Source organism: Dipodomys spectabilis, unplaced genomic scaffold, assembly GCF_019054845.1.
Source record: "Dipodomys spectabilis isolate Male_0828 unplaced genomic scaffold, ASM1905484v1 ptg000085l, whole genome shotgun sequence".
NCBI classification, from domain to species: domain Eukaryota; kingdom Metazoa; phylum Chordata; class Mammalia; order Rodentia; family Heteromyidae; genus Dipodomys; species Dipodomys spectabilis.
The window spans coordinates 9,911,388-9,937,060 of record NW_024870762.1 but is presented as its reverse complement, the minus strand read 5'-3'; the positions used below and the strand labels follow the sequence as shown (position 1 = coordinate 9,937,060).

The window sequence follows — 25,673 nt, the reverse complement described above, 5'->3', positions numbered from 1 at the left end:
AAAATACTACTTGACAAAAATTAATAGTCTTTAAACAAAATAACTTTATAGAATCCTCATAAATATGCTTGTATTTCCGTTGTATTGGTTAGTCCCTATTGGACTAATTGGACTAACCAATGTTTTTATGCCCAGCATTTGTTAGTCTCTAACAGATAATAGATAGCAAATGCAATGGAATGAGATCTAGGGCTGGGCATAGTGGCACAAGCCCATAATCGTAGGTATTTAGGAGGCAGAGATCTGAAAGATTATGGTTGGAATACAGCCTAGATATAAGCACTGGCTGAGCCTGGTGGTGTATATTTTCCACTCCAGCTACGTGAAGAAGCAGGATCACTGACAGACAAGCTCAGACATAGAGCAAGACACTATGTTCAAAAGAAACAGTTCAAAAAAGGACTGGGGCGGGGGGGGGGGGGGGGGCGGTCCAAGTAGTAGAGCATCACCTAGCAAACAAAAGCCCCAACTGGGATCTAGATTAATATTCTTTCTTCTATGTAGGAAACTATAGGCTCTGAGTGAGGTTTTAATTTCTTGAAAATTAGCAAGAATCATTTGTATGTCAGAAGACTGTCTGATACATATTTTCTCTAGCACTAAAGGGATAATACTTTCTCCATATACCCAGAAACTTGGCAAACTCTCTTGCTCAGATCACAGAGTGATTCTAAATCCCCTGACACTGGCACAAAGTTGCTAACAGCTGAGGCTTTCCAAGTGGATTCCCGTGTGTAGATTTACCTTTCCAGTTATGAGATCTCCAGGTGATAAAGGGTTTAGATTCCTGTAAAGAGCATTCTTCCACTTTGGGTATCTGAACAGGAAACTCTTTCAGAACTGGACTTAACATCACAACTTGTATCTGACTATCTTTGGGCTGTGAGGGATGAATGTTCTAAGAGCTGTGAATCATTGCATTGGGGGCATGATATAGCAAAGCTCATTTCTGATAAGGACGAGATCTAAATCCAGCCCCATGGCCGATCATGTCCCTGTGACATACTGACCAAAATCATAAGTAACATGGTCATGAAATGGTCTGCTTTTCTATACTTGCTCATGACCTTTTTAACCCACCCTCAATGTCTACTGAACTATTGGCTTTTCTGCATGTGGTCTTTCTCACAACTATCCTTTCTCTGGTCCCCAGATACCATGCTACATTTGTTGCATTCATCTAAGTACACTTAACATTGACCTTGGGTTCTGTGGTACACATGCAACATTTTACTACTACTGTTTCTACATATATCTGTCCTTATTTTGCTGGGCAAGACCTTAGAAGGCAAGGACCATATAGTTATTTTTTTTGTCCCAATAGTATGATTTACCGTCATAAATAATCCAGAAATAATAGATAATAGTAGCTCATCAATATTTCTTGGTAATTACAGATACTATTTTTTTTATCTAGTTTCCAACAAGGAAATTATACTTGAGGTCCTAGAATCAGACCTATTTGGTCCCGAAATTCACACCCTTGCCTTTATGCCATGTCTTCTGTCAATAAGCAATGCTGTAATAAATTATTCAAGTAAAAATACATAAGCACTGACCACTGATGCAAGCTCATAAAGTAAGGTTTGGAGAGAGAATTGGGGTTCAATAAGATTAGTCTCCCAAGCTAGGCACTGGTGGCTCAGGCCTATAATCCTGGCTACTCAGGAGGCTAAGATCTGAGCATCACGGTTCAAAGCCATCCTGGGCAAGAAAGTCTGTGAAACTCTTATCTCCAATAAACCACCAGAAGACCAGAAGTGGCGCTGTAGTTCAACTGGTAGAGCGCTGGCCTTGAGCTGAAGAGCTAAGGGACAGCACTCAGGTCCAGAGTTCAAGCCCCACGACCGACCAAAAAAAAAAAAAAAAAAAGATTAGTCTCCCAAAGTTAATATAGACATGCAGTAAACAGAGATTTACATAAAACACCAAGTAACACAACTGAAGAAAAATGAGTGTCTTTATTCCCTTTGCATAGAAGATAGATAGCCTTGCTTGTTTTCCTAAACATAATAACCATATGAAGAAAACAAGTTCAGTTAAAGCCTTTTTTCAACTTAGATTTATTAAAAAGTGCTACAAAAAGCAGCACTGAATTTCTGCTTCTACCCTTTGTTTATACCCTGAAGTCCCAAAGGAAGAAAGGAAATAAAGAGCTAGAGACACAGTATATACAGAAAATAGCACAGTTCAGACAGACAAGGACAACATCTTAGCATGAGCCATCCAGTTTCCAAACACAGTGGAGAACTGAAGGAGGATTTTTCTTCCATTACCTCAAAACTGAGACCAACACATCTCTTTCCAGGAGCAATCCTACATTTCACAGCAAGAGGCCTCTTTTAATTCCATAATTCTTTAATTCTTTTGTAATTTCATTCTATTCTACACAAATGATCAAGGGTTCCATGAGCTGACACAAAATCAGTCCCATAAAAGATATCCTTCCTGCACTAGATTCTTTCTAGTAACATTTATTCCTATAAAACCAAAATGAAGACAGGAATGAATGGCAGGGTGGTTAGGGGAGTGGTAGGGGAGTGCTTGTTCACATTTCTATGTAAGTGTAGTGCTTACAAAATGTAAATAACACTGGGGGTAAAAACACATTGATGAAAGCCTCTTTTACTTTCTTAGATACAGGGAAACAAGTAAATTAACAAAATAGCAGCCACGCTTCCCTTCAAAAGAAGAAGAAAGATAATTCCTCCCTCATAAGTTCTAGTCAACTAAGAACTTTGGTGAACTCATGACCAGGGACCATGGAATTATTTTATTATTCAGTCCACTAAATTTGTTTCAGAACTATGGTAACTCCATTAGCAATATCCGTAACTAGAAGCCAGCTTTGTTTGTGAGGTCTGTCTATAGCCTGTTTCTGACTGATCTCTCCTGGTATTACTTTCCTTACCAGCACTCAGAAGAGTAGCTGTTTGGCTGGCTTGTTGCAATTAGGTTTCCAGGTTACCAAGTACCAAACAGCCACAGGCTAGAACTTCTAGACATCCTGTTCCAAAGACTGAAACCTGCCTTCTGCATCAAAAGATAAAATTGCAATCTTCACACCCATGGGGAGTATAATAATAAATCAAAGGAAAGAGTCACATTGTGCAAACAGTGTTGGTTGGGCAACGTTGTACTCACAAGTCATTCTTGTCTAGCCTCAGAAAGGAAAAAAATGTGCCTCCAAAACTATCAGAAAATTGGGCCTTTCCAACAGACCACCACAGAGAACAATTAAGAATTTTTATCTTGCGTGTATCAACAGCTATAAATCAGAGCAAAACAAGTTACTGGTGGGAAAAACCAGCAAAATATTTGAACCAGTGGTTTAGAAAAGAAGACACTCTATTTTTTTGTATGTTACTACTGGGAGTTGAACTCAGGGCCTTTGTCTCTTTGCTCAAGGCTGGCATTATATCACTTGAGCCACATCTCCAGTTCCATGAGAGGACATTCTAATAAGCAATTACTGAGGCTCCTTTCACCACTCATTTAAACAATCAGTTAAATAGGATGATAATAATAATAATAAACACCATGCAGGCAATAATTCAAGCATGGCATAATGTGAAGCAAAGGAACCCTTGTGCCCTGGTACAGGTAACTCGCCCAGTAGCCTTGGAGAACAGTGTGGCATTGCTTAATAAAAGTGAAGACCTAGAAGTGGCGCTGTGGCTCAAGAGGTAGAGCACTAGCCTTGAGCTGAAGAGCTGAGGGACAGCGCCCAGGCCCAGAGTTTAAGCCCCACAACCGACCAAAAAGAAAAAAAAATTTTTTTTAAAGTGAAGGCCTGGAAACCCTGTCCATCAACAATTTAATTCTTAGGCATACACAACAGCAAACTGAAAGTACATGGGTACCAAAGTATGTGCACAAAAGACTCATATCATATTGCTTGTAATTGCCAAAAAATAGAAGCAAAGCATAGCCCACCATTTAATCTAACAAATATGAACATTCACAAGTAAATAACTGAATAGAAGTGAATTCAAATAAGATACACTTTAAATGATTTAGATATTTCAAAATACAGCTGAAAAATTTCAATTACTTATATTTGTATATTTAGTTATTGCATGCTTTTATACTTCAGCAATGTGATAGTTACTTTGTGAATTAACTCACTAGTTAATATTAACTTATATGTGTTGATATATACACACATAAATTTGCAAATATTTATTTGTGCTACTTATCAACATATTCATCAAATATACTGATGTTTAGATATAATAAAGGTTAATTTGTAATGTGATTATTTAATAAGCTTTGTGCTTCATTTTATATTATATTACATTTTCATTTTTTTCAAAATGATTTCCTTCTCTTCTATGTTAAATCTTTTATATTTAGGAACAGTCCCTTTTTTCTCTAGCTCTTTCCAAGTGTTCATGTTACTGAAAAAGGCAAGGATACAGAGCAAGACAGGGACTGCCTGTCTTTCAAGAGCTTAGAATGTAGACAGATGCTGACACCAGAGACAGAGACAGCTTAAAAGAACAGTTAAGCCACAGTGGCTCTTGTGAGCTACCCGCGCTACCTGAGCGGAGGGAGAACTGTGGGCATCTTCTTCACAGGAGTTCTTTTGTGACTGCAACTTAGACAAGGAAAGTTTTACAAAATGGGGGACCATTCTGGAAGGTATCTAAAGGAGGGGAGACTGGGGCAAGATTGTAGATGCCAATGTATGTCTTAAATCATGCTTGAAGGAGCAGAGAATGAACACCCATGTTTTTGTCTTCTTTTAAATTCAATATGTCTTTCTCTACAGATATTGTATTTTAAGAATGCCTCAGTTGTTTTTCATCTTTGAAAGCGGGGGGGGGGGGGGTTCAGTAGTGAGGTTTGAACTGAGGGCTTCACAATTTGCTCTAGCAAAGGTACTCTACCACTTGAGCCAGTCCCCCACTCTACTTTTTAGATAGGCTCTCGCTTCTGCTTGGGGATATCCTCAGACAACAATCCTCCTACCTATGCTTCCTGAGTAACTGGAATGATAGACATGGTCATGCGGTAGGAGTCTGCTAACTTTTTTTCCCCCTCAAACTGTGATCCTCCTGTCTCCATCTCCCAAGTCGCTGGGATTACAGATGTGAGTGACTATACATAGACCTTCATTGTAATTCATTTTAATGGTAGGAAACTGCAACTTTCCAAAACTACAACTTCACCAGGACTTTTATGCCAGCACTAACAGTTCAACATAGCAGAAAAGACATCAGTGGTTGAGATTTGCAACATCTACTGTCAAGGGTTGGGGGCAGAAGTCTAAAAGCTGAGTGTCTCTATTGTTCAGTGCACTCCTTAATCCTGGCTCCTGTGACATAATGTAGTCTGGGTTGTGGACACCTGCACCCCTCTGAAACTGCTCATTCTCTGAGCTTAATTCTCCAGTTTTATCCAAAGTTGTGAAATAGAGTCAGGATCTTTTCAAAACCACCTTTTCTGCTATAATAAGCTTTAGACTTTTGACTTTTTTTGCCTACTACAATAATCCTGGGTAATACACATGTGTATTTTTCTCTCAAGCTTTAGATCAGCCTTTGAGAAACAACATAAACCCTCCTCAATATTGAAAGAACAACTCTAAGATCTAATCACACCTAACAAGTCAGTTCTGTGCTATTTTTATTTGGTGAGCTATTTTCTTTTGCTTGTATTTATATAATAATGATCTCAACCTTGTCAATCATCTACTCTGTATTGATTGATGGGAGTAATAATAAATATCACCCAGCACCTGGAGAAAGTTTTGTAGCTGATTAGATACTTTATATGTACATTTTTCCCCCTTTCAGTCAGTCACATTCTGCTAAAAAAAAACAGCCAATACAATGTCAGTGGTCCTTGTTTTATTTCAATTAGGAGCTATTCTGATCTTCATTAATACCAACAGCAGCATGGCAGAATACCTGAAGATCTATATGAATACTATCATGCATAGTGCTAGGAACTAAGCACACATTGTATGTTTCTAACATTGAATATTTCTAACCTTTGTAATAAACATTTAGAGAGTATTCTTACTTTCACATGAAGGAATTAAGGCCCCCTAAATATTAAGCACACTTATACTTTCAGACCTAGAGGAGAAAATTCAGTTTGTCTGTGACACACAATGCTCTTGCCTCCAGTTTCTTTGTTTACCTGGTAACTTGGTAGATGTTACTCAAAAACATCTACTCAAGAATAGCTGCAGAAAACAAATGGTCCTTTGACATTAGCCTCGTGAAAATAGAAGAAACGTATTCAATGGTTCTTGGCTTCATGTCTGCTGTGTCTCTAATGTCTCCACGCTCTGTGGTAAATTTCCATGTAAAAGTACTTTCCGTTTCCTGTGGGAGCCTTTTTTTATAAACTGACCTGCCAAAGCCATTTCAAGTACTGTATTGGAAACATTCAACAAAAATATCTTGCTCTATAGGGAATATTAGTAAAAGTCAGAATGAATGCCAATTAAGAATACAACTAAAATAACTCTAGGCAAGATTTTGGGAACTAATCATGGCTGTTAAATAAGGATGTTAAAGTGATGATAAAAAGAAAATTGGACCCTTTCTCTCTATTCACTTCCTATGTTTTTTTATCATCTTTATGTATTTTACCCTCCCTACCACCAAGATATGATGAATTCATAAACTTTCTTTCCTCTCAATAACTCTCCAAGAGCAAAAAGATTAAGTAACCGCCTTCCAATGATATTCCACTAATTCAACTAAAAATGCTTCCCTCTGCACTAACACACAATATATGAACTAGAAGTTCTAAACTGTTAGCTCTCCAGGACTGTCACTCATCAAGTCAGTAGTTCCTAAGATTCTTATTCATCAATTTTCTGTTTCATAAGGCTTCAATTGGATAGTTGTAAAATGCTTCTCAGAACACTATGTAACACAAGGAAAACGCACACCTCCTCTCTCTCTCTCTCTCTCTCTCTCTCTCTCTCTCTCTCTCTCTCTCTCTCTCTCCCCCCCCATCCCTCTCTCTTCTGTCTTCTCTGTCTTTCTCTCTCCCACTCTCTCTCTCTTTCAAAGTGAGCTCCAGTTTCTAATGTTTTGCAACCTTTGGGTTGAACTCAGTGGCACATAGCTGTCACCTAGGAATGATCAGAAGCCTAAAATAGGCAGATTGTAGTCCAGGCACACACGCAGGGCAGGAAGTAATAAACTAAAAAACAGTGTAAAACATAGCACAAAAAAGGGCTAAAGTCATGGCTAAAGTAGTGGAATGTTATTTCTAGCAAGCATGAGGCTCTGAGTTCAAACTCAAGAACAAACAAAAAACAAACATGTCCTATTTAGCCAGTGGCCCAGGCCAGAAATCGTCCACATAAACTCCTTTCATTGTCCCTAATTACGATCCAACTGCAAGCTATCTCTCAAATCTCATTCTTCCATTATCTCCACAGCCACGGTGAACACCACATTCTTCTCCATCAAGTGCTCTCCAGCCTTCATTTTGTTTATTCCTTGCTGATAGCCCTTCAATAGCTTCCAATGGTTTTAGGAAAAGTCAAAACGATGTTTTTAAAATGCTTTAAATTGGTTCCTTCTTCCCCGAGCCTTGTCTCGCACACCTCTCCACTCCCACCACGTCTCATGCATCAGCCCCAGAGAACACACCATAGTTCTCAAACATGCTCTACGCTCCTCTCCTCAGCCTGGGTCAGTCTTCCTCCCCTGTTTGCCTGGATACCATCTCTTCATTCCATTTAGGTGTCAACATAAATGTCACTTCTTCAAAGAAGCTTTTCAAGATGCTTTGGGCTCTAGTCGTTGCTGCCCATGGAAGGTCACAGGGATGGAGAACTAGGAGAGTTCCACCACAACTTTCTAAGTCTATGTAGTCAGAGTAATTGCATAGAGTCTGAGATATACAAGCTAAACAAACATTGTTATTGATTAAAGTGTAAACATCTTGCTGGGTATCAGTGGCTCACCCCTGTAATCCTAGCTACTCAGGAAGCTGAAGTCTGAGGATCTGGTTCAAAGCCACCCCAGCCATCCCAGCCTCTTATCTCCAACTAACCAGCAAAAAGCCAGAAGTGGAGGTGTGGCTCAAGTGGTGAAGCACTTCACCACTTCAGCAAGAAAGCCAAGCCAGAGCATAAGGCCCTGCATTCAGGCCCAAGTACTGGTATGAAAAATAGATAGAGATAGATAAATAAGTAGATAGATAGATAGATAGATAGATAGATGGATGGATGGATGGATGGATGGATGGATGGATGGATGGATGGATGGATGGATAGATAGATAGATAGATAGATAGATAGATAGATAGATAGATAGATAGATAGATAGATAGAAAGAATGTAAACATCTAGCCATGATTAATTTTCTATGAATGAATACACTTATAACAAGTATTGGACAGATCCTCTTGACACCAAATTTGGAGAATAGAATTCCACTAACTTGAGGCCATAAAGTAGTAATTCCTAAACAGGTGGAGAAAATTATAATTTGATTATGGTTATACATTAAACTAGTAGATTGGGGAAATAAGAGGGGGTGGAAATAGAGTGTAGAATAAATAAATGAGTCACTAAGTAAAAATGCTGAAAATTCTCCACATTGTCTGTACTGCATTATTTACATGCCGATGTTTAGGTTGACCTATAAGAGGTGAGTCAGGCAAAGTTAATCAATGATATTAATAGAATAATTAAGATAGAAATCACACTGAGAATGGCAATCTGATTAAAAATACGGAGTAGGGGAAAAACCATTTAATTCCATTCTCATACACTATTTGACTAAGTTAAGTGTCCATCAATTGAGCAACCATAAGACACACGTTCAACATTTGCCAAAAAACATATTTTGGAAGCTTTCTTTCCATAATAAAATAGACATATTGTCCCCCAACTGACAATGGTTCAACTTAATGATTATTTGCAACTATACAATGTAGGAAAGCTAGACACATGCAGTCAAAACTGTACTTCAGATTTTAATTTTGATCTTTTCCCAGGCTAGCAGTATGTGGCACTGAACACTCTGTGTTGTATGCAAGTGGTAGTAAGCTTCAGCTGTCAATAACCATATGATCACAGGCAAATAACTGATAGTCTACAGTAGACTGTGCAGCTAAATTATGATGCTCCATAGCTTAGGTATATCAAATGCATTTCCATCTTAATGATGGTTTTCTCAGGTGGTAAATCAAGGAGCTATGAGTGAAGGAATATACATACATATGTTTGTAATTGACATTTCAAATCATTTTATTTCAACTTTTTTTTGGTAGGGGGGGTCGGTCGTAGGGCTTGAACTCTGGGTCTGGGCGCTGTCCCTGAGCTCTTCAGTTCAAGGTGAGCACTCTACCACTTGAACCACAGTGCCACTTCCAGTTTTTTGGTGGTTACTTGAAGATAAGAGTCTCACATACTTCCTGCATAGGATGGCTTTGAACCATGATCCTCAGATCTCAGTCTCCTGAGCAGCTAGGATTACAGGCATGAGCCACCAGTGGTTTTAACAAACCACCTGTAACAGTTCCCCATACTAGCTAATAAAAATGTGCATGGAAGTTATTTGCTCCCTTCTAGGAAAATAGGCTGTTAATTAGGATTTTTAAGAGTTACAATGCAATCTTCACATTTTTACTTGGGCTATGCATGATGGTACATGCCTGTAATTCCAGCACTCACTGGGTTGAGGCAGGAGGATCTCAAGTTCAAGGCCAGCCCAAGTTATATAGTCAGTATGAGACCAAAGTGGGCTGCATTTAAGATAATTTATCTGAGAGAGGATGAGGAAATTGAGAGAAAGTAAAGGAAGGGGTGACATTGTCCAAAAAAAAAAAAAAGAAATGTACCCATTACCTGACTTATGAAATGGTAACCCTTCTGCACAACACCTTCATAATAATGATAAAATTAATTTTCAAAAAAGAATATTAATAAAGGCAACTTGGATAATATCAGGCTATTTATTCTACAAAATCTTATAATTAACAATTCTGTTACATAAACAGTTGTAGAATTTGAGGCAGCAAAGATGTGCAGAGAGGTTCAGAAATCTGAAACTCAACAAATACTTGCTAGTAGAGAGGATGGGAAGAAACATAACGTGACATTGACTGCCATTAGAAATTTCCTAGAGAGAAAGGTTCCAGGTTAAACATTAGGCATTGCAAATATACCAAGTCAATTTAGTTGTCTCTCTCCCACATTCCCTTAGCACTTAAAAGTTTTGCCCCCTGGCTAGCAGATGGACTGAAAATCAACCTTATTTCAACAAACCAAACATCCAAACTATGTAATCATGGGATAACATCAGAGCTTGATCTGGCTGGCTGCTTCCAAAGGAGTCTTTCACAATGATGTATGGGAATTTTCACTGTTGACCAAGCCAGACACCAAGACACAACACGCATACTTCATGATGAAATCAACTAACTGCAAAAAAATAGCCCTGCCTTTTTAAAACTCCATCATTGAACTCTGTTTAAGTATACTACAACTTGGCTTCTTTTTTGTATAGAGGTAGCCTACTTTGGAAATATGGTCTTTCATTTGCTTTTCAAATACAGTGACAGATAAAAGCTGAATCGAATACTAACCTACACTTGAAGAGATGGCTGGCTATTTAGAAAACAGTTTGGGACCAAGGACCTAGTACTATCAAGCCCCTGCTATCCAAACCCAAAGCCTTAGCCCCATAAGCAAAGTATTTTCAGATTCTCCAGGAAAAGCCCACACACTCATTGCTGCTTTGTGCTGGATTGTGTGTGTGTGTGTGTGTGTGTGTGTGTGTGCATGCATGTGTGTGTGCACGTGCACATGCCAGTACTGAGGCTTGAGCTCAGGACTTCACTCTTTTTGGCTTTTTCACTCAAGGCTGGCACTCTACCACTTACACCACACCTCCACTTCTGGCTTTTTTGGCAGCTAATCGAAGATAAGAGTTTGCAACTTTCCTGCCTGGGCTAGTTTTGAACTGTGATCCTCAGATCTCTGCCTTCTGAGTAGCTAGGATTATAGGCATGGACCATCAGCACCTGGCTTACTCTTTATCTTTGAAGCAAAGTTCTCCACCACCCAAATGTTTCTCCCAAAATAAGCCAGGAGAGAGAGAGAGAGAGAGAGAGAGAGAGAGAGAGAGAGAGAGAGAGAGAGAGAGAGAGAGAGAATTTCTTCTAAATTAAAGAGAAATAAAATTCAAACTATGTGACAAGTTTTTATGTCTAAATAAAAGTAGAATGGATTATCACTGATTTTTGATGTTTGTCTTATTCCTTTGCATTTCACTTCCTGTCTTCCTTTAATACATCACCCTGGGATTTTTCTTTCTCTGGACATGCTAATTGTATAGAGAGAAAAAAAATCTAAATACCTCTATGAGTGGCTGCTATGTGTATCTGGGGAAAGCTGCTACAGATCAAAACCACACTCCCAAACAGGAATATTCCCCAAACCCTTTCATCCTTATGGTTCTGCTCCAAAATTTGGTTGACTTAAAGTATCAACAAGTCCCAGCACCCCTTGGTTATTTAAGCAGAAGGCATTCCCAAAATGAGAAATCCCCGTTCCCCCCCCCCCCCCACACACACACAGAGGTCCTATCTGGGTCAGTGCCTGTCACTCCCTCGCTCTGCCTCCTCTGTGGGATGTGATCAGGCTGACCAGGGATCCTCCCCAGTTTCTACAGGAAGACCTTGATGACAATCTAACCCACAGAGCCTTTGATTAGGTTTAATATTTAAAGTGCTCCATCTTCCCTATCATAGCATGTGACTAAACATGCATCTCAAAAGACTATTCATGCTTAAAAATAGATTTGATTCCAGTATTTGATTCCCGTGTCCTGCATCTTGTATATACATTTTTCTAATTTGGGGAGGGGAAGGGAAATAACAAAATGGGGGAGCAGGGAGGGAGGAGTTGGGGAGGTGGGGAGGAAAGGGATGGTAGGGGAAAAATAAAGGAGGAGGGTGTAACAATATTGGATAGGAAATGGACTCATTACCTTTCTCCTTTAACTGTAACCCCTGTGTACAGTATCTTTACAGTAAAAAAAATATATATTAAGAAAAAAAGGAAAAAATACACTTTCAATTAGCATTCAGTGGGTTTTCTAATTAGGAAAAAGATCAATCTTCTTTCAATCTGACCTAAATTCATCAACCTTCACTCTATACCTTTTCTTTCCCCACTCTGTACCTACAATTAAATTATGAGCTGAGTCTAAACAAATCACCTTCTTCCTTGACTTAAAATTTTCGAGCATTATTTTCTCATTTTATTCCTTTCTAGGTAATTTAACAAAAAGCTCTGCCCAGAGTCCATCTACCACAATTACTTTGTGGTCATTCCTGATGGTACATAATTGTTTTGTTTCATTTTGTTTTAAAATCTATATGGCTAGAACCTAGCCTATCTCCTGGTATTCAGAGAGGCTTTTGATAATTATTCCAGGGAAAATGTGAAATGGTACAAGCAGCATTACACATGAAGTTGGTCATAGTAGTAGTTAACATCTCCCCATTTCCTATACCACTCCCATCCCCTAATAGCCACTATTTTTACTCTCCTTTTTTTCAGTACTAGATTTTTTTTTAACTCAGGGCTTTGTGCTTGCTAGGCTGGTATTCTACCACCTGAGCCACATATCCAAGTCTATTTTTTGCTGGTTATTTTGGAGATAGAATCTAGCAAAGTTTTCTGTATGGGCTGGCCTCAAAACACAATCCTCCAGATCTCAGCAAATTGAATAAACTAGGGAATATAGGCATGAGCTACTGGTGCCTGACTTTATTTCTATGAGTTGAACATTTTTCAATTCCATTTATAAGTGAGTTCATGCCATTTAGCTGTTTGAGAAAAAGAAATTCTAGGGTTGGGCTGTAACCCAGTGGTAGAGTACTTGCTTAGAATGTGCAAAGTCCTGGACTCCATCCATAGAAACACACATATGCAGACAGAAATTTTATCATTTGCAACAACATGGACGAGCAGAATACCATAGGCAAAATGAAATAAACCAGGCACAGAAAGACAAATATCTGATAGTTTAAAATAGACACAATAATTTAACTATCTCATAAGTACTTTTCTATGTTTCCCTAAAAGATCGATAATTTCCTTCTTGTTTAGAACATCTCATTGCTATATCATCATCATCATTACCACCACCATCATAAATTAGCATATCTGCCAAATTCACCAATAGCATGTTTCCTAAAGTCATGTATAAATGCCAGAGAAGATGGAAGATATTTGCAACAAATGCTAATGGACAAAACTTTCTGATCATAATTGATAAGGGTTATTAACATACATTTTTCATTAGATTTATATTTTGCAAGTTGACATAAATCTCTCTTGTTTACTAACATATAGACACACAGCTCAATAGCAAAAAATTAAAAAGGTAAAACAAATACATATGGTAGAAAAATAAAATGTAGTCAGCTGTTTTGAGTCAAAAAAAAAATCTCTTTGTGAAGCTCTGGCAAGGTCTTCCAGACTCTTAGGTTACTGTAGCCCCTATGATGATCTAGCTTCTCATAAAAGAATGCTTCTTATTTATTCATTGTATTAGAGAGGTTGAAGAGGAGACATAGGAGATAAAAGATTGGGAAGGGGCTTCAATCATGGTTGGATAAATTTAACATGAATGGATTTGCATTCTTCCATACACAGGAATTGACATAATCTGGAAATTTTTTGTTGTTGTTGTTGTTGTTGTTTTTGTTTTTGTCGGTTGTGGGGCTTGAACTCTGGGCCTGGGCGCTGTCCTTCAGCAATTCAGCTGAAGGCGAGCACTCTACCACTTGAGCTACAGCACCACTTCCGTGGAAATTTTTATTCAAGTTAGAGGAAAAAATATTTAGGAGTTTAGTTCTTCAACAGTTACCTCTTTGGGCCTCCTTGGGACCCCAGATCCTCAAGCTGAAGATATATCACTGGGTTAAACCACCCGACCCCCATGTCTTCCCACGGTGTGGTTAATGATTACACTCAGTTTAATGTCTAGAATCCCATTCCCAGACAAACCACTTTAAGTAGCAAGCTTTATAGTATGTTTCATTAGAGATTATGAACAATGATTAAGCTGAAGCATGAAGTCTTCATAACGATATTTAAAGTTGGAGGCTGTTCAACTGAGTGAACAACCTAAAGTACAATTCATTGCCACAAGCTTTGCAGACAAAGCAAAGTTTTATGGCTGTAACACATTCTTCCTTTCTCTTCTCCTCCCCGTGGTAGTCTATCCTGTCAGAAAGAAATAAAGCTTATCCAAATTCCCCTAATGAAAATCCAAAGAGTACAAGGGGTGACATTGATCAAGATTCATGGCACTCATAAACTGATTTGTTGAGTGGTGAACTCCTTTGTTCCATTACTTATATACAAACATAATTTTTAAAAATCCAAAGCAAAGTTGGCATATTTGAGAGGATTCATTTGGATAGCAATCCAACAAGCAAACTTCCATTCTTTGGGAAGGCTTGTATTGGAGTCTGACTTCAGATTTTAATTTGCATATTTCTTTTTAAGACAGTGTATGGACTTGTATTCCTGGATAGGTCACCGGAGTAAGGTGAGCCTGATCTGCCCTCTCTTGCCTGTCCTTTTATTTATGACCAGTGACTTCTGCCAGACGATTAAAGGAGAAGAAATAAAACTCCAAATAGATCTTTGATCTTTTTAAAAATATAAATATGGGGAAGGGGTATAAAATGTGACAGTATTAGGGCTTAAACTCAGGGCCAGAGGACTGTTCCTTAACTTTTGCACTCAAGGCTGGCATCCTATCACTTGAGCTACAACTCTACTTCCAGCCTTTTTGGTGGTTAATTGAAGATAAAAGCCTCACCGACTTTCCTGCCTGAGCTACCTTCAAACTGGGATCCTCAGAGCTCAGCCTGCTGAGTAGCTAGAATTATAGGCATGAGGCTGCATTGACTTCAAAATTCTTTACTGCTGGGCATTAAAAATAAGGATCAGCAAGATTCAAGTAGATCAAATGAAATTCTACTCTGGTCTGTATTAGAAATCAAGAGGCACATGAAGGTTGGAGTAGAGCAGAAAAAAAAAAAAAGCAGTCACAAGAAAGCATGACCAAAGGCTAGAGTCTGAGTTAGATAAATAAGGAATTTTTATCCCAGGTACTGGTCCCTCATACCTGTAATCCTAGCTGCCCAGAAGGCTGAGATCTGAAGATCACAGTTCAAATCCAGCTTGGGCAGGAAAGTCCTTGACACTCCGATCTCCAATTAACCACCCAAAAACCAGAAGTAGAGTTGTGGCTCAAAGTGGTAAAGCACTAGCCTTGATCAAAAAAGCTCAGGGACCATGCCCAGGCCCTGAATTCAAGCCCCATGACTGACAAAAAAAAAAAAAAGAATATGGGAAAGTAAAGTCAAATGCCAAGTTTTGAGATGTTAATATTTCTACATGAGCTACAAAACCTAGCTATTTCTACAAACCATTGATAAATTTCAACACATAGAGAAGACTGGCATTAGAAGAATATTTGTGTGGACATCAATGAAATGACTTTCTCCCTGGGCTGATAGGAAACAAAACAGACACAAACTCCATGAGAATGGACAAGTCTTAAAATCAGTCTACACTTTGGGAGCAGAAGCTCAGGAGATGTAAGATAGAGTGATCAATGGCACAGCTGCTGGCTTTGCAGGGCACTTTGGGTCTATCTATCTATCCTCCAGGCCTGACTCAGAACAAGGCTGCTTTGCTCTCTCTACCTTCCAGGGTTATTTTTGCTCTTTCTGCCAAATCCAAGCTGTGAGTCTTTCACAGTTATGAGTCTCAAATGTTCCCTTTTCATTAAATTATAGACAACCTTCTCAAAAGCTTACTCTTATATTTAACCCCATCTGCACTTCCCTAAGCATCTCTAACACAATTTTCATTTACTTGCCAAATAACACCATGTACTTTTTGGGGGGTTAGTTACTGGAAGAGGTCAAGTGCTTCCTGTCTCTGTCCCCACGTTAGGGTCACAAAGGAAGAGGAGCAAGACTGGCTGTCAATTTAGTGTCTCTTTAATGATAAGCTTCATGATACAAAAAAAAAATCAAAAGCATGAATCATAGAAGAATTTTGAATGTCAAAGTGATAAGCACATTTGAGTTACCATGGCTGCAGTAGAAAGTAGGTACCATTCCCCAGACTCTCAACTCATAAATGATAAGAGCTCTGCAGTGCTCACGTTATACCTTGCTCCCAACACAGTTACCAATATATAACAAGGGATCTGGAGCTAGATATAGATATAGATATAGATCATGTACCAAGTTCCCTTACACAGTACAAGAAACTTTACAGTCTAAGAAATTATTTAAGAATGTCATTATTTGGAAAACTCACTACATGGATGGGGTATGCGCTCAAGGATGAACAGAAGAGTTTGTAGCTCTAGGTCAAAGCAGAAGGAATCTGAATGCCCACAAAGGTCTTTGCAACAACACAATAAGCCAGACACACTGAACCAAACAGCTTTAGCCACAAAACTGAAACTCATCCATCCCTTAGAAAGAGTACACATTCCTTCAGGTAAGAGATTGTGTATAGCACACTCACGTTTGCTCACTCAGCCCTCTGCACTGTAGGTTATAAGCATTTGGTCATGTGGCACGCAAAGCAGATAAGATAGAAAAAATAAGAAGAAAGAAAGTAGAAATCACATGCAATTAAAGTGAGAGGGTGAGCCATGGTGCTACCTGGAGAAGGAATTATACATGTAGAATCTGAAGCCCCCATTGCATGAGGACAAGGTCCCCTATGGATTGAATGAGTAAAGGAGGAAGACTGGACCTGGTAAGTTGGCATCGAATATGGAAGCACAGAATAAGATCTGAAACTGGACTCTCTTTCTGGCTCCCTCTCTCCCCCACCCTCCTTCCTTCTTCCCTCCCCAATTTCCTCCTCCTGTCCAAAGTGCATGCCAATTAGCATCGTGGGCTTCTCTCCGATTTGTGGAAGAGATACAGTCCTGTCACCAAGAAAGAGGAATGGGCCTTCTCAAAGATAAAGCTCATGGAATGGAAAAGCAATGACACATTTGAATGTCAAGATGGCAAGTACATCCTAGTTACTATGACCTGCCATTAGTAAGTGGGACCATTCTGTCTAAATTATAAACTATCTAAAAACAGTCTGAGTCTACCATGAACTTGGATGAGGGCCCTCTGGGAGAAGATAAGAAATGCTAACTCCCAGTGGACAATGGATATTTCCAAGCTAGGATGGCTAGGACTCAAAACCATGTATTTGGCAAAACCCAACAGAAATACAAATGGCTTTCTGCAGTTAGAAAAAGAATCTATTGGGAATAATTAGAATGAATATGCTTGGAGCAATTAGGAAAACAGAATCGTATATTCTGGTATGGTGGGTTTGCTAATGTGATGGGATTACTGTAAGAATTCTGCATAATCAACAGCCAAAGTGATATTTCTATGGAAAAATTATTTTGAAATTACCCTAGGGAGTCCAAAAGCCCCCACACTCCGTTTCTGGTGATGAAAGGAAGAGTTGGTGTTGTTCAAAGCAGAGTGAAGACCACAGTGGGGCTTTGGGGAGAAGGGTCTTGGGTTGAAGATCAAGACTAGGAATGAAACCTAAGAGAAATGAATTCAAATGTCCGACTACCTTGGGAGTAAAGGTGGGGAGGAGAAAAGTGAAGAATCAGATTTGGGGGGTTGGAGGACACACTGCTGAACATGACCAAGCATTGTCTTTCCATCTCTTCCTAGCTCCTGTGCACTTCAAATTTCTTCTTTTCATCCCCACCTGGCCCTGTGGAGAACAACTGAGAAGAAAAGAAAATACATGCTACAGCAGAGCAGAAAGAAGGAAGGACTAAAGGGACTTGCTAGTGAGAAATAAGGTAGAAGACATACAGTATTCTATTTGGAGATGAGGAGTGGATTTTTCGCATTTAAGATGGGCATTCATAAATCAGAATCGGTACATATAGCTCATGCACTGGTCCAAAGTAAAAAGAAGATATAGGGCTGCCCAGAGAAGAAAAGCAGTTAGCAAGTTAAATTAACTAGTCTTTATAAATGCTGTTAAAGCTCGCTCTCTCTCTCTCTCTCTCTCTCTCTCTCTCTATATATATATATATATATATATATATATATATATATATATATGCTGTTAAGGCAATGGTAGAATACTTGCCTCACATGCATGAGGCCCTGGGTTCGATTTCTTAGCACCATATAAACAGAAAAAGCTGGAAGTGGCCCTGTGGCTCAAGTGGTAGAGCACTAGCCTTGAGCTGAAGAGCTGAGGGACAGTGCCCAGACCCAGAGTTCAAACCCCATGACCGACAAGAAGAAAAAGAAGAAAGAAGGAGGAGGAGGAGGAAGAAGAGGAGGAGGAGGGGGAAGAGGAGGAAGAGGAGAAGAAGAAGAAGGAGAAGGGGAAGAAGAAGGAGGAGGAGGAGAAGGAGGAAAAGAGGTATTTTCAATCCAATCATTGTACACACCTGTTACACTTCACTAGGCCCAATGTTTTCACCAACAATACTGGAACCCAGAGTAAATATATTGTACTACAATGTTTTGTAATTCCCACATCTCTACTTCTATTATAGACATTCAGGTTCTGTCACCAAATTCATGCAAGATGGCCTGCTTCCAACAGGTGTGTACTCTTCAAACAGAACCGTTTCCAGAACTAATTCACCAATTTGCCCTTTATTTTTTTACTTGCTCCAGGTATTAACTATAATGTATAAACAACCTGAAAAAATTAAACTCCTCTCTCCTCTACGCTATAAAGCCTATCACTTTCATGGACAATCAATTTGATATATAATTGAAAAAGCAAAATGACAAAACAAAAATACCAGTTATTTTAAACAAGGGCTGGGAGTAGCACTTTTTCTGTAAATTATTTGAGTAATGAATTTAGCTCTTCGTGCTCTTCAACTGTTGCACAATTAGAATTTGTTTCCTATGTAATTTTTTTCCCTAGAGGGACCTAGTTGGTGTTGTTGAGCATAATCGGAATGTGAGAGGAAACAGTGAAAGTTAAGGAGAGTCTGGAGCTCAGGACTGTAACTGAGAAGAGTCTCTTTTCTCTTGGAGATAACGGATGGGTTTTACATATGAGATGTATGTTCACAAATCAAAGCTGCATACTAGCTTATGCAGATAGACCTAAAAGAAAGAGGCAGGTGAGTGCATAGCAGAACTCCCAAGTAAATGGAAGCACCTGATTAAGAGTAGCAATCTGGGCTGGTGGACAAAGGCTCATCAGGATCTAATTAACCCTTTCACTGTCTCACTGAGACACTTGAGGCTGTTACTGGTTTTTAATCCTTTTTTTTTCTTCTATAAACCAAGGACTTAGTTACTAGATTCACACGTGCATTTGCTGACTATGCTGAAGCTTTAATACAAGTATTTTTCTGACATGGCAACATTTAATTGTTCTTTTGAAATCCTCAGGGACAGTCACAGTCACCTTGATCTTGGTGTTTCAAATACCAAGCTATCAAAAGCAAGTTAGGATAAAGGATGGCATTTTGGTAAAGATTTTATCTAACAGTGCGTACATTCTTCCTACCCTTGACAGGGAAAATTGCCTTTGGATTTAGTTGGAGAACAGGCAGCTTGAAAATGAGTAAAACTGGAATATGTTCCATTTAATCCTGCATGTCTTAGAATACCTACTGCCTCTTTATTTCTGACAATTACCCAAAGTAACCTCCATCTTTTCCTTAGAACCTATAAATGCATATATCCCATTTATATGCATTTGAGAACCCTACTCTTATCATTAGAATGCCATACAAGTTTCTGATACACACCATAAGAAGCAGAAAAGGCACCTTTCTTTATCTGAGCTTTCAAAATAGAATTTGCATTACCTCTGTGTTAATAACTTCCATGGGTCTTTTCTTGATATCTCCTATATCCAGGTAACTGGGGGGAAAAACAAACAAATTGTGAGGGTTACTGCTCTTACAAGTTTCAAGTCAGTTATGTAAATTCCTTATCGTGTAAACCTGATTTAAAAAAAAACTAAAGCAGGTCATAAAAAATACAAAGTCAACAGATAGTAAGAACTGCATTAATTCAGCATCATCAACCACAGCTTATGCATGTCTACTGAAAACTTCAAAGGAATCAAGTCTTAGAAATAAATACTTCTAAAAGGGAATCTTAATAGTTAATTAGTAACTATAGAAAGTATATTTCAATTTCTTCTCTGTGTGTGGGGGGGGGGGGCTCACACCCTCCTATGGCTTTTTCACTCAAGTCTGGTACTGTACTATTTGAGCCACACCTCCAATTCTGGTTTTGCTCTTTAACTACAGATAAAAGTCTCCCAAACTTGCCTGCCTGGGCTGGCTTCAAATCATTGTCCTCAGATCTCAGCCTCCTGAGTAGTTATGATTACAGGCATGAGACACCAGCACCCAGCATATGAGCTTGATAAAGAATGCAAACTGTAAAGAAGCTTAGCAATTGTACTAATGGAAATACTGAAAGTATATGTTAAAGTAACACAGAGGAAAGAATGGGGTATCGTTTTCCTATAATGGTACAGAAAGGCTCAGCCGCCTGGGATGGTTGAGGAATTAGTTTAGCTTAAAGAGTAGATAAGTTCTGGAGACTCTTATTATATTAGTAATAGTTAAAGCAGTTATTAACTACTCATCGTTTACTAGTTACTGCATAAGTACAACCCACCAAGTTGTCCAAAACAGTTTATATTGGAATTAACTATTGTAATGTTTTATTGTGGCTGATATTATTTGTCTTTTTGGAAAGAATGCTTTAGTTAACTGATACCCCTGGAAAAGATATGTATTTCATTTGAATAAACAGTAGTTACATAATACAATGCAAACACTCTCTCTGTCTTTGCAATAATGGGTCTTTTGTGAATTTGCAAGAAGTATTTCTAGCAGAATTCCAAAATACACTGTCATGTACAAAAAAGTGATCTCAGAGCCGCAAGATTAATGAGGTAGAGTCAACCCCCACAAAGCACAGGGTAAGTTTGGGTATAATAGTCTCTAGCAATTGCTGCCAAAAAATAAATAACTTGCAGTATAAATGTGATTTGAAAAATATTAGCAAACTCTAAGCAAAAAATGATCCTGCAAGCAGTTGATCATTTCCATTTGAGAAATGTATTGCTATCTTCCCAATTTAGGGTCTAAGCCAAAGACCAAATTACCCACAACATCTTTTAGACTCTCTTTTTTTCTGCTATGTTCTTCATTTGTTATACAAACTTATACTATTAGGATTCAAATATTCTTGGAGTAAAATTTTCTTGGCCTCTATTACTATAATCATAGATTCTGCTATTTGAACACATCTATAAAAAAAATACTAGCCAGCATGGAAAATCAACCATGAACACTGTTATTTTAAATTCAGTTGGTGTGTGTGTGTGTGTGTGTGTGTGTGCATGTGCAAGCATGTGCGTGCACATGTGTGTATGTGTGTGTGTACCAAAAGCAAAAATTACCACCTATGTCCCTTATATACATATAATGATTTGTTCTTTGTAGTTGGTTTGGTTTAGAACTGTATCTTTTTGTCTTATGAGTTGTGGTGCCACATAAACAAAACCAAACATGGATTACAGAAGCGAGCCTACAGTTTTCAACTCTATTTTCTGGTTCAGATTCTGAACTAGATTGGCATTCCCATTAAATTGCTTGATATGGGAGTTGTTCAATAAAAATATATAATATATATATGCCTAACATTGCTATAACACTTTGGTGTTTATAACCACATTCACATCTGTAATATTTACTTTTACAACAGCCCTGTGAGGTAGAAATGGTGTGCTCCTTTTCTTTCTTAAGAAACTAAGTCCAGCGATTGACCCAAGGGCTTCAATAATAAATAGGTAGCTAAGCCTCAAGTCTCCTATTTGAAGCTCTATATTTCTTTTAGACAGTATCATTTATCAATTTTCTATGAAAGTAGACCACTTCATAGAGGGGAGAAAATAAATTCAAATGTATCCCTCACCTTCACACTAAGAATGCTTGTCACAGCAGAGCAGTGCACCTCAAATTCAACTTAAGTAAGCTTAGGCAAGAAGGGATAATTTTAGAGAAGCTGATGACATTTGGGAAAGTGTTGCAATATAGTTAGAAAGAAAATTTCACAAGCATGAATTATGGTAAAGATTTTTATTTTTTTTACTATCTTTGATTTCAAGATGATTTTTTCTTTTTAAAAAGAGTCTTTAAATACTACAGAATATAGAATTACCATCTATTCCAGCACTTTCACTTTTGGATACATACCCAGGAGAAATGAAGAATGTAAACAAATGTTCATAGAAGCATTATTCATGGTAACCAAAAAGTGAAACAACTCCAATATTCATCAACTACTTAATGGATAAGCAAATGTGTTGTGTCCATGTCATCTGAAATGTTATTCAATACTTTAAAAAAAAATGCCATATTGGTGCATGCTACCTATACCACAGCATAGATGAATCTTAATATATTTACGGTAAGAACACAAGACAGACAAATACTATTGCATAATAGTATACTATTGCATAATTACATTTATATGAACTGTCCGATGCAAGGAATATCTGGTATGAATGAGTCTCCTGGTAGCCTTCCTGGTAGGAACTGAGCAAAGTGAACCCCATCTTTGCATGCATCAGGTTGTTGGAGACAGACCAGCAAACATATTTTAAGCCAATAATTTTTTTTCCCAAACATTCTGAGAGTAGTATTAATGTAACAGAAGTTGGAAGGAGAATCATAGAAGTGGAGTTGTTTTCATTCTACCTGAAAGGTTGGAAGAATTAAGCAAAGGAGGGGGAGAAGCAGAGCCGTTTGCACTTGTGGAGTTCATATAGCCTCCAATACTTGGAAGTAGTTACGAAGGAATCATTGAAACTAAACAGATCCGTTCCAAGAAAAAGTGGGAGAGAAAACAAACAGGAATTGCAGAAGTATCCATTTGGTCACTAACTTTGTCCAGGATTATTTTTTCTTCATCTGTTATTATACCTTTTGTTTTGTTTTTGTTTTACACTTGGATATCTACTGCTACTCAAGCAAAATTCCTTCTTGGGTGAATTTCAACCCCTATCCCCCAACTGCGACTGGAACTTGGAGAAACACCACACCGGCAAGTCCCAACCCCTCTACCCACCCAGATGTGGATGGGATGGGGGGGGTCGTCTGGGGGGGGGAGGTTGTCCACATCCGCCTATCACACACAGCCGCAGGACTCACTTGAGTTTCTTGAAGGCTTCCGGGCCCCCAGCCACGTAGTTGCCCCCACTCTCGATCTGGTCGAGCTTCCGAATGCGGTGACCGGTCCGCGGGGTGTAGATATTCCTGACCGCCCCAAAGGGCGCTTGGACCCCACCGGTCACCTCTTTCAGGAAGACATCGAAGCTGGACACCTTCTTCTCGTGGATGACAACGCGGCGCCCCGCAAAGAAAGGGTCCCCGTTGCGGTACACCAGCACGCTCTTCACCACGGGCTGAGACAGGTGGCTGGACCGGGCGCTGGTGCCGCTCATCTTCCCCGCGGGGCGACACCGCAGCGGGCGCTCCCCGCTGCCCCCGGAGGAACCCACCGCGAGGAAATCACCTCCTGAAAGCAATGCGGGGAGGAGAGCGGTCAGGCCCACGAGGGATGGAGACGGGGCGCGGCCATCCACCCGGCGGATACCCTCGTAGGAGCTGCGGGACGCAAGTTCAAGTGTTTCACCGGGGCGTGCGCAGCCGGCCAATCAGCGCTCGCGGGGGCGCCGCGCACCTGCTTCTCCAGCCGGCGGGACAGCGGCGCTGGGGGACGCGGGACGGGGAGGGGGGGGGGCTTTGAACTCCTGCCCCGAGCGAGGACGGGCGGGGGAGGGGTGGGGCACCCGGACGAGCTCACACTCACACACACTCACACTCACAGATTCACTAACATGGCGAAACTCATGTTGGAGCAATCTATCTGGGTCACTTCAAACAGCGGGACCTTTCTCTCCTCGATCTCCTATTCGTTTCCCATCCCCCGCCACCTTCCCCCCCCCACACACACATACATACATAAAGTAATTAAGATACTGGCTGAAGTGGTCTAGATCGTTCTTTGCCGGTCCGGCACTCGGCCCGCCTCCCTAAGCAGCGGTGCGCGCTGTCGAGGGTCAGGTGGGCATCTCTCGACCACCGCGGGCAGTGAGCGGCGCGGCAACTGAGTTCCCGGGAGGGAGGGAGGGAGGGAGGGGGCGGGCAGTGGGGGAGGGCCCCCCCACCGGGAGACACACCCGCCACCGCTGGGAGAGGGGGCCGGGGGTGGGTACCTACCCAAAGACGGCGATCGACTGCGGAGGGCTGGTGGGGGACGCGCGGCGCGGCGCTGCCCCGGGCGGGGCGGGGCGCAGGGTGGGGGAAGGGGGACGGTGCGGGGCGGGGGCCGTGCTGGGGTCCGACTGGGTAAACTCCACGACGACGGCCGGCCTGGCGTCGCTAGGGCTGCCCCTGCCCGCTGCCGTTACCTCTGCGGGCCTGCCTCGGCCCCGTGGGGGGAGAAGAGTGGTTGTTGGATTGTTGGTTGTTGTTGGTGGTTGGTTTTTTTTTTTCCTTTCCTCGCCGTTTCCATAGCTACAGCAGCCACGCGCGCGCAGAGAGCCAAGTCCATGAAGCAGGCCTGGGCGACGCCTGGCCACCTCTGGGCTTTCCTGGCGGCCTCTGACACGGGTGCAGAAGGAGTTGAGGGGCTTGGAAGGGATGAAGCGTTATCCTGCGGCCTCTCCACAAAGGGATGCTGCGGTGTGCCAGGCCCCGGGCCCGGAGCCGCGCGCCCCGCTGGACAGGTGACATCCTACGGCATTTTGAGCGTCTCCCAAGTGGATCTTTTTGCGGAAGATGGGAAGGTCTTTGCAAGAAAAGGATAGAAAAGCTTAGAACTCACAGCCCTAGAACTCACAGCCATGCTGCTTGTGTAAATTACTACAACAGCCAAGTGCTGGTAGTTCACGCCTTGTAATCCTAGCTACTCAGGAGGCTGAGATCTGAGGATCACGGTTCGATGCCACTCCGGGGAAGAAAAGTCCCAGTGAGACCCTTATCTTTAATTAACCACTCAGAAGCCGGAAGTGGAGCTGTGGCTCAAAGTGGTAGAGTGCCTGCCTGCTTTGAGCAAAAGAGCTCAGGGATCAGGGACAACGTCCAGTCCCTGAGTTCAAGCCCCACAACCAACAAAAATAATAATTAGATCAGGAGGAAGAGTTTTGAGACTATTAAAAATTGTGCAGTTCTTCTCTATGTTCCCTTACTAAGATTGTCAATGTCCAAATTTTTATAACCAAGTGTTCCTAACTCATCATATGGGGGGGGGGGGGGGAAGTGACAATTAACGGAGTACTCACATAACTGTGGACCAGGCTTGTTTAGTCACTTGCATAGATTGCCTAATTTAACATAATAATGTTTAGAGGCAAATGTACTGTTCGCAGATGGAGAAATTGCCCTGTGGAGACACCAAAGAAATTTACCTGATGTCAAACAAACTGATTTTAGCCCAATTCTGTCTTATTCCAGAACCCCCTAGCAACAGGAAATGTGAATGTGTGAGGTGTTGCACTCTGGAGCAGGAATATTTTGATTATAAAGTCTTGGGATACGTTGATGTCTTCAGAGTTACCCAGTTTCCACAAGAAGGTCAAATCGGAG

At 40.4% G+C, this 25,673-nt stretch overlaps 1 protein-coding gene across 3 annotated transcripts in view; it reads right to left on the bottom strand.

Moving 5' to 3' along the window:
- Dcdc2 (doublecortin domain containing 2) overlaps positions 1-24,368 on the bottom strand; it is a 142,994-nt gene extending 118,626 nt beyond the window's left edge. Inside the window, exons 1-3 of one of the 3 annotated variants that reach the window (XM_042684262.1) lie at positions 24,306-24,368; positions 23,235-23,601; positions 19,866-19,920 (exon numbers count right to left, since the gene is read on the bottom strand). In XM_042684262.1, the coding sequence (XP_042540196.1) occupies positions 19,866-19,920; positions 23,235-23,527 (348 nt within the window). In that variant the 5' untranslated portion in view covers positions 23,528-23,601; positions 24,306-24,368. Of the gene's footprint in view, positions 1-19,865; positions 19,921-23,234; positions 23,602-24,047; positions 24,101-24,305 lie in introns of those variants that run through there. The other 2 variants (XM_042684260.1, XM_042684263.1) reach the window with 2 other exon arrangements.
- Positions 24,369-25,673: the final 1,305 nt, after the last annotated feature.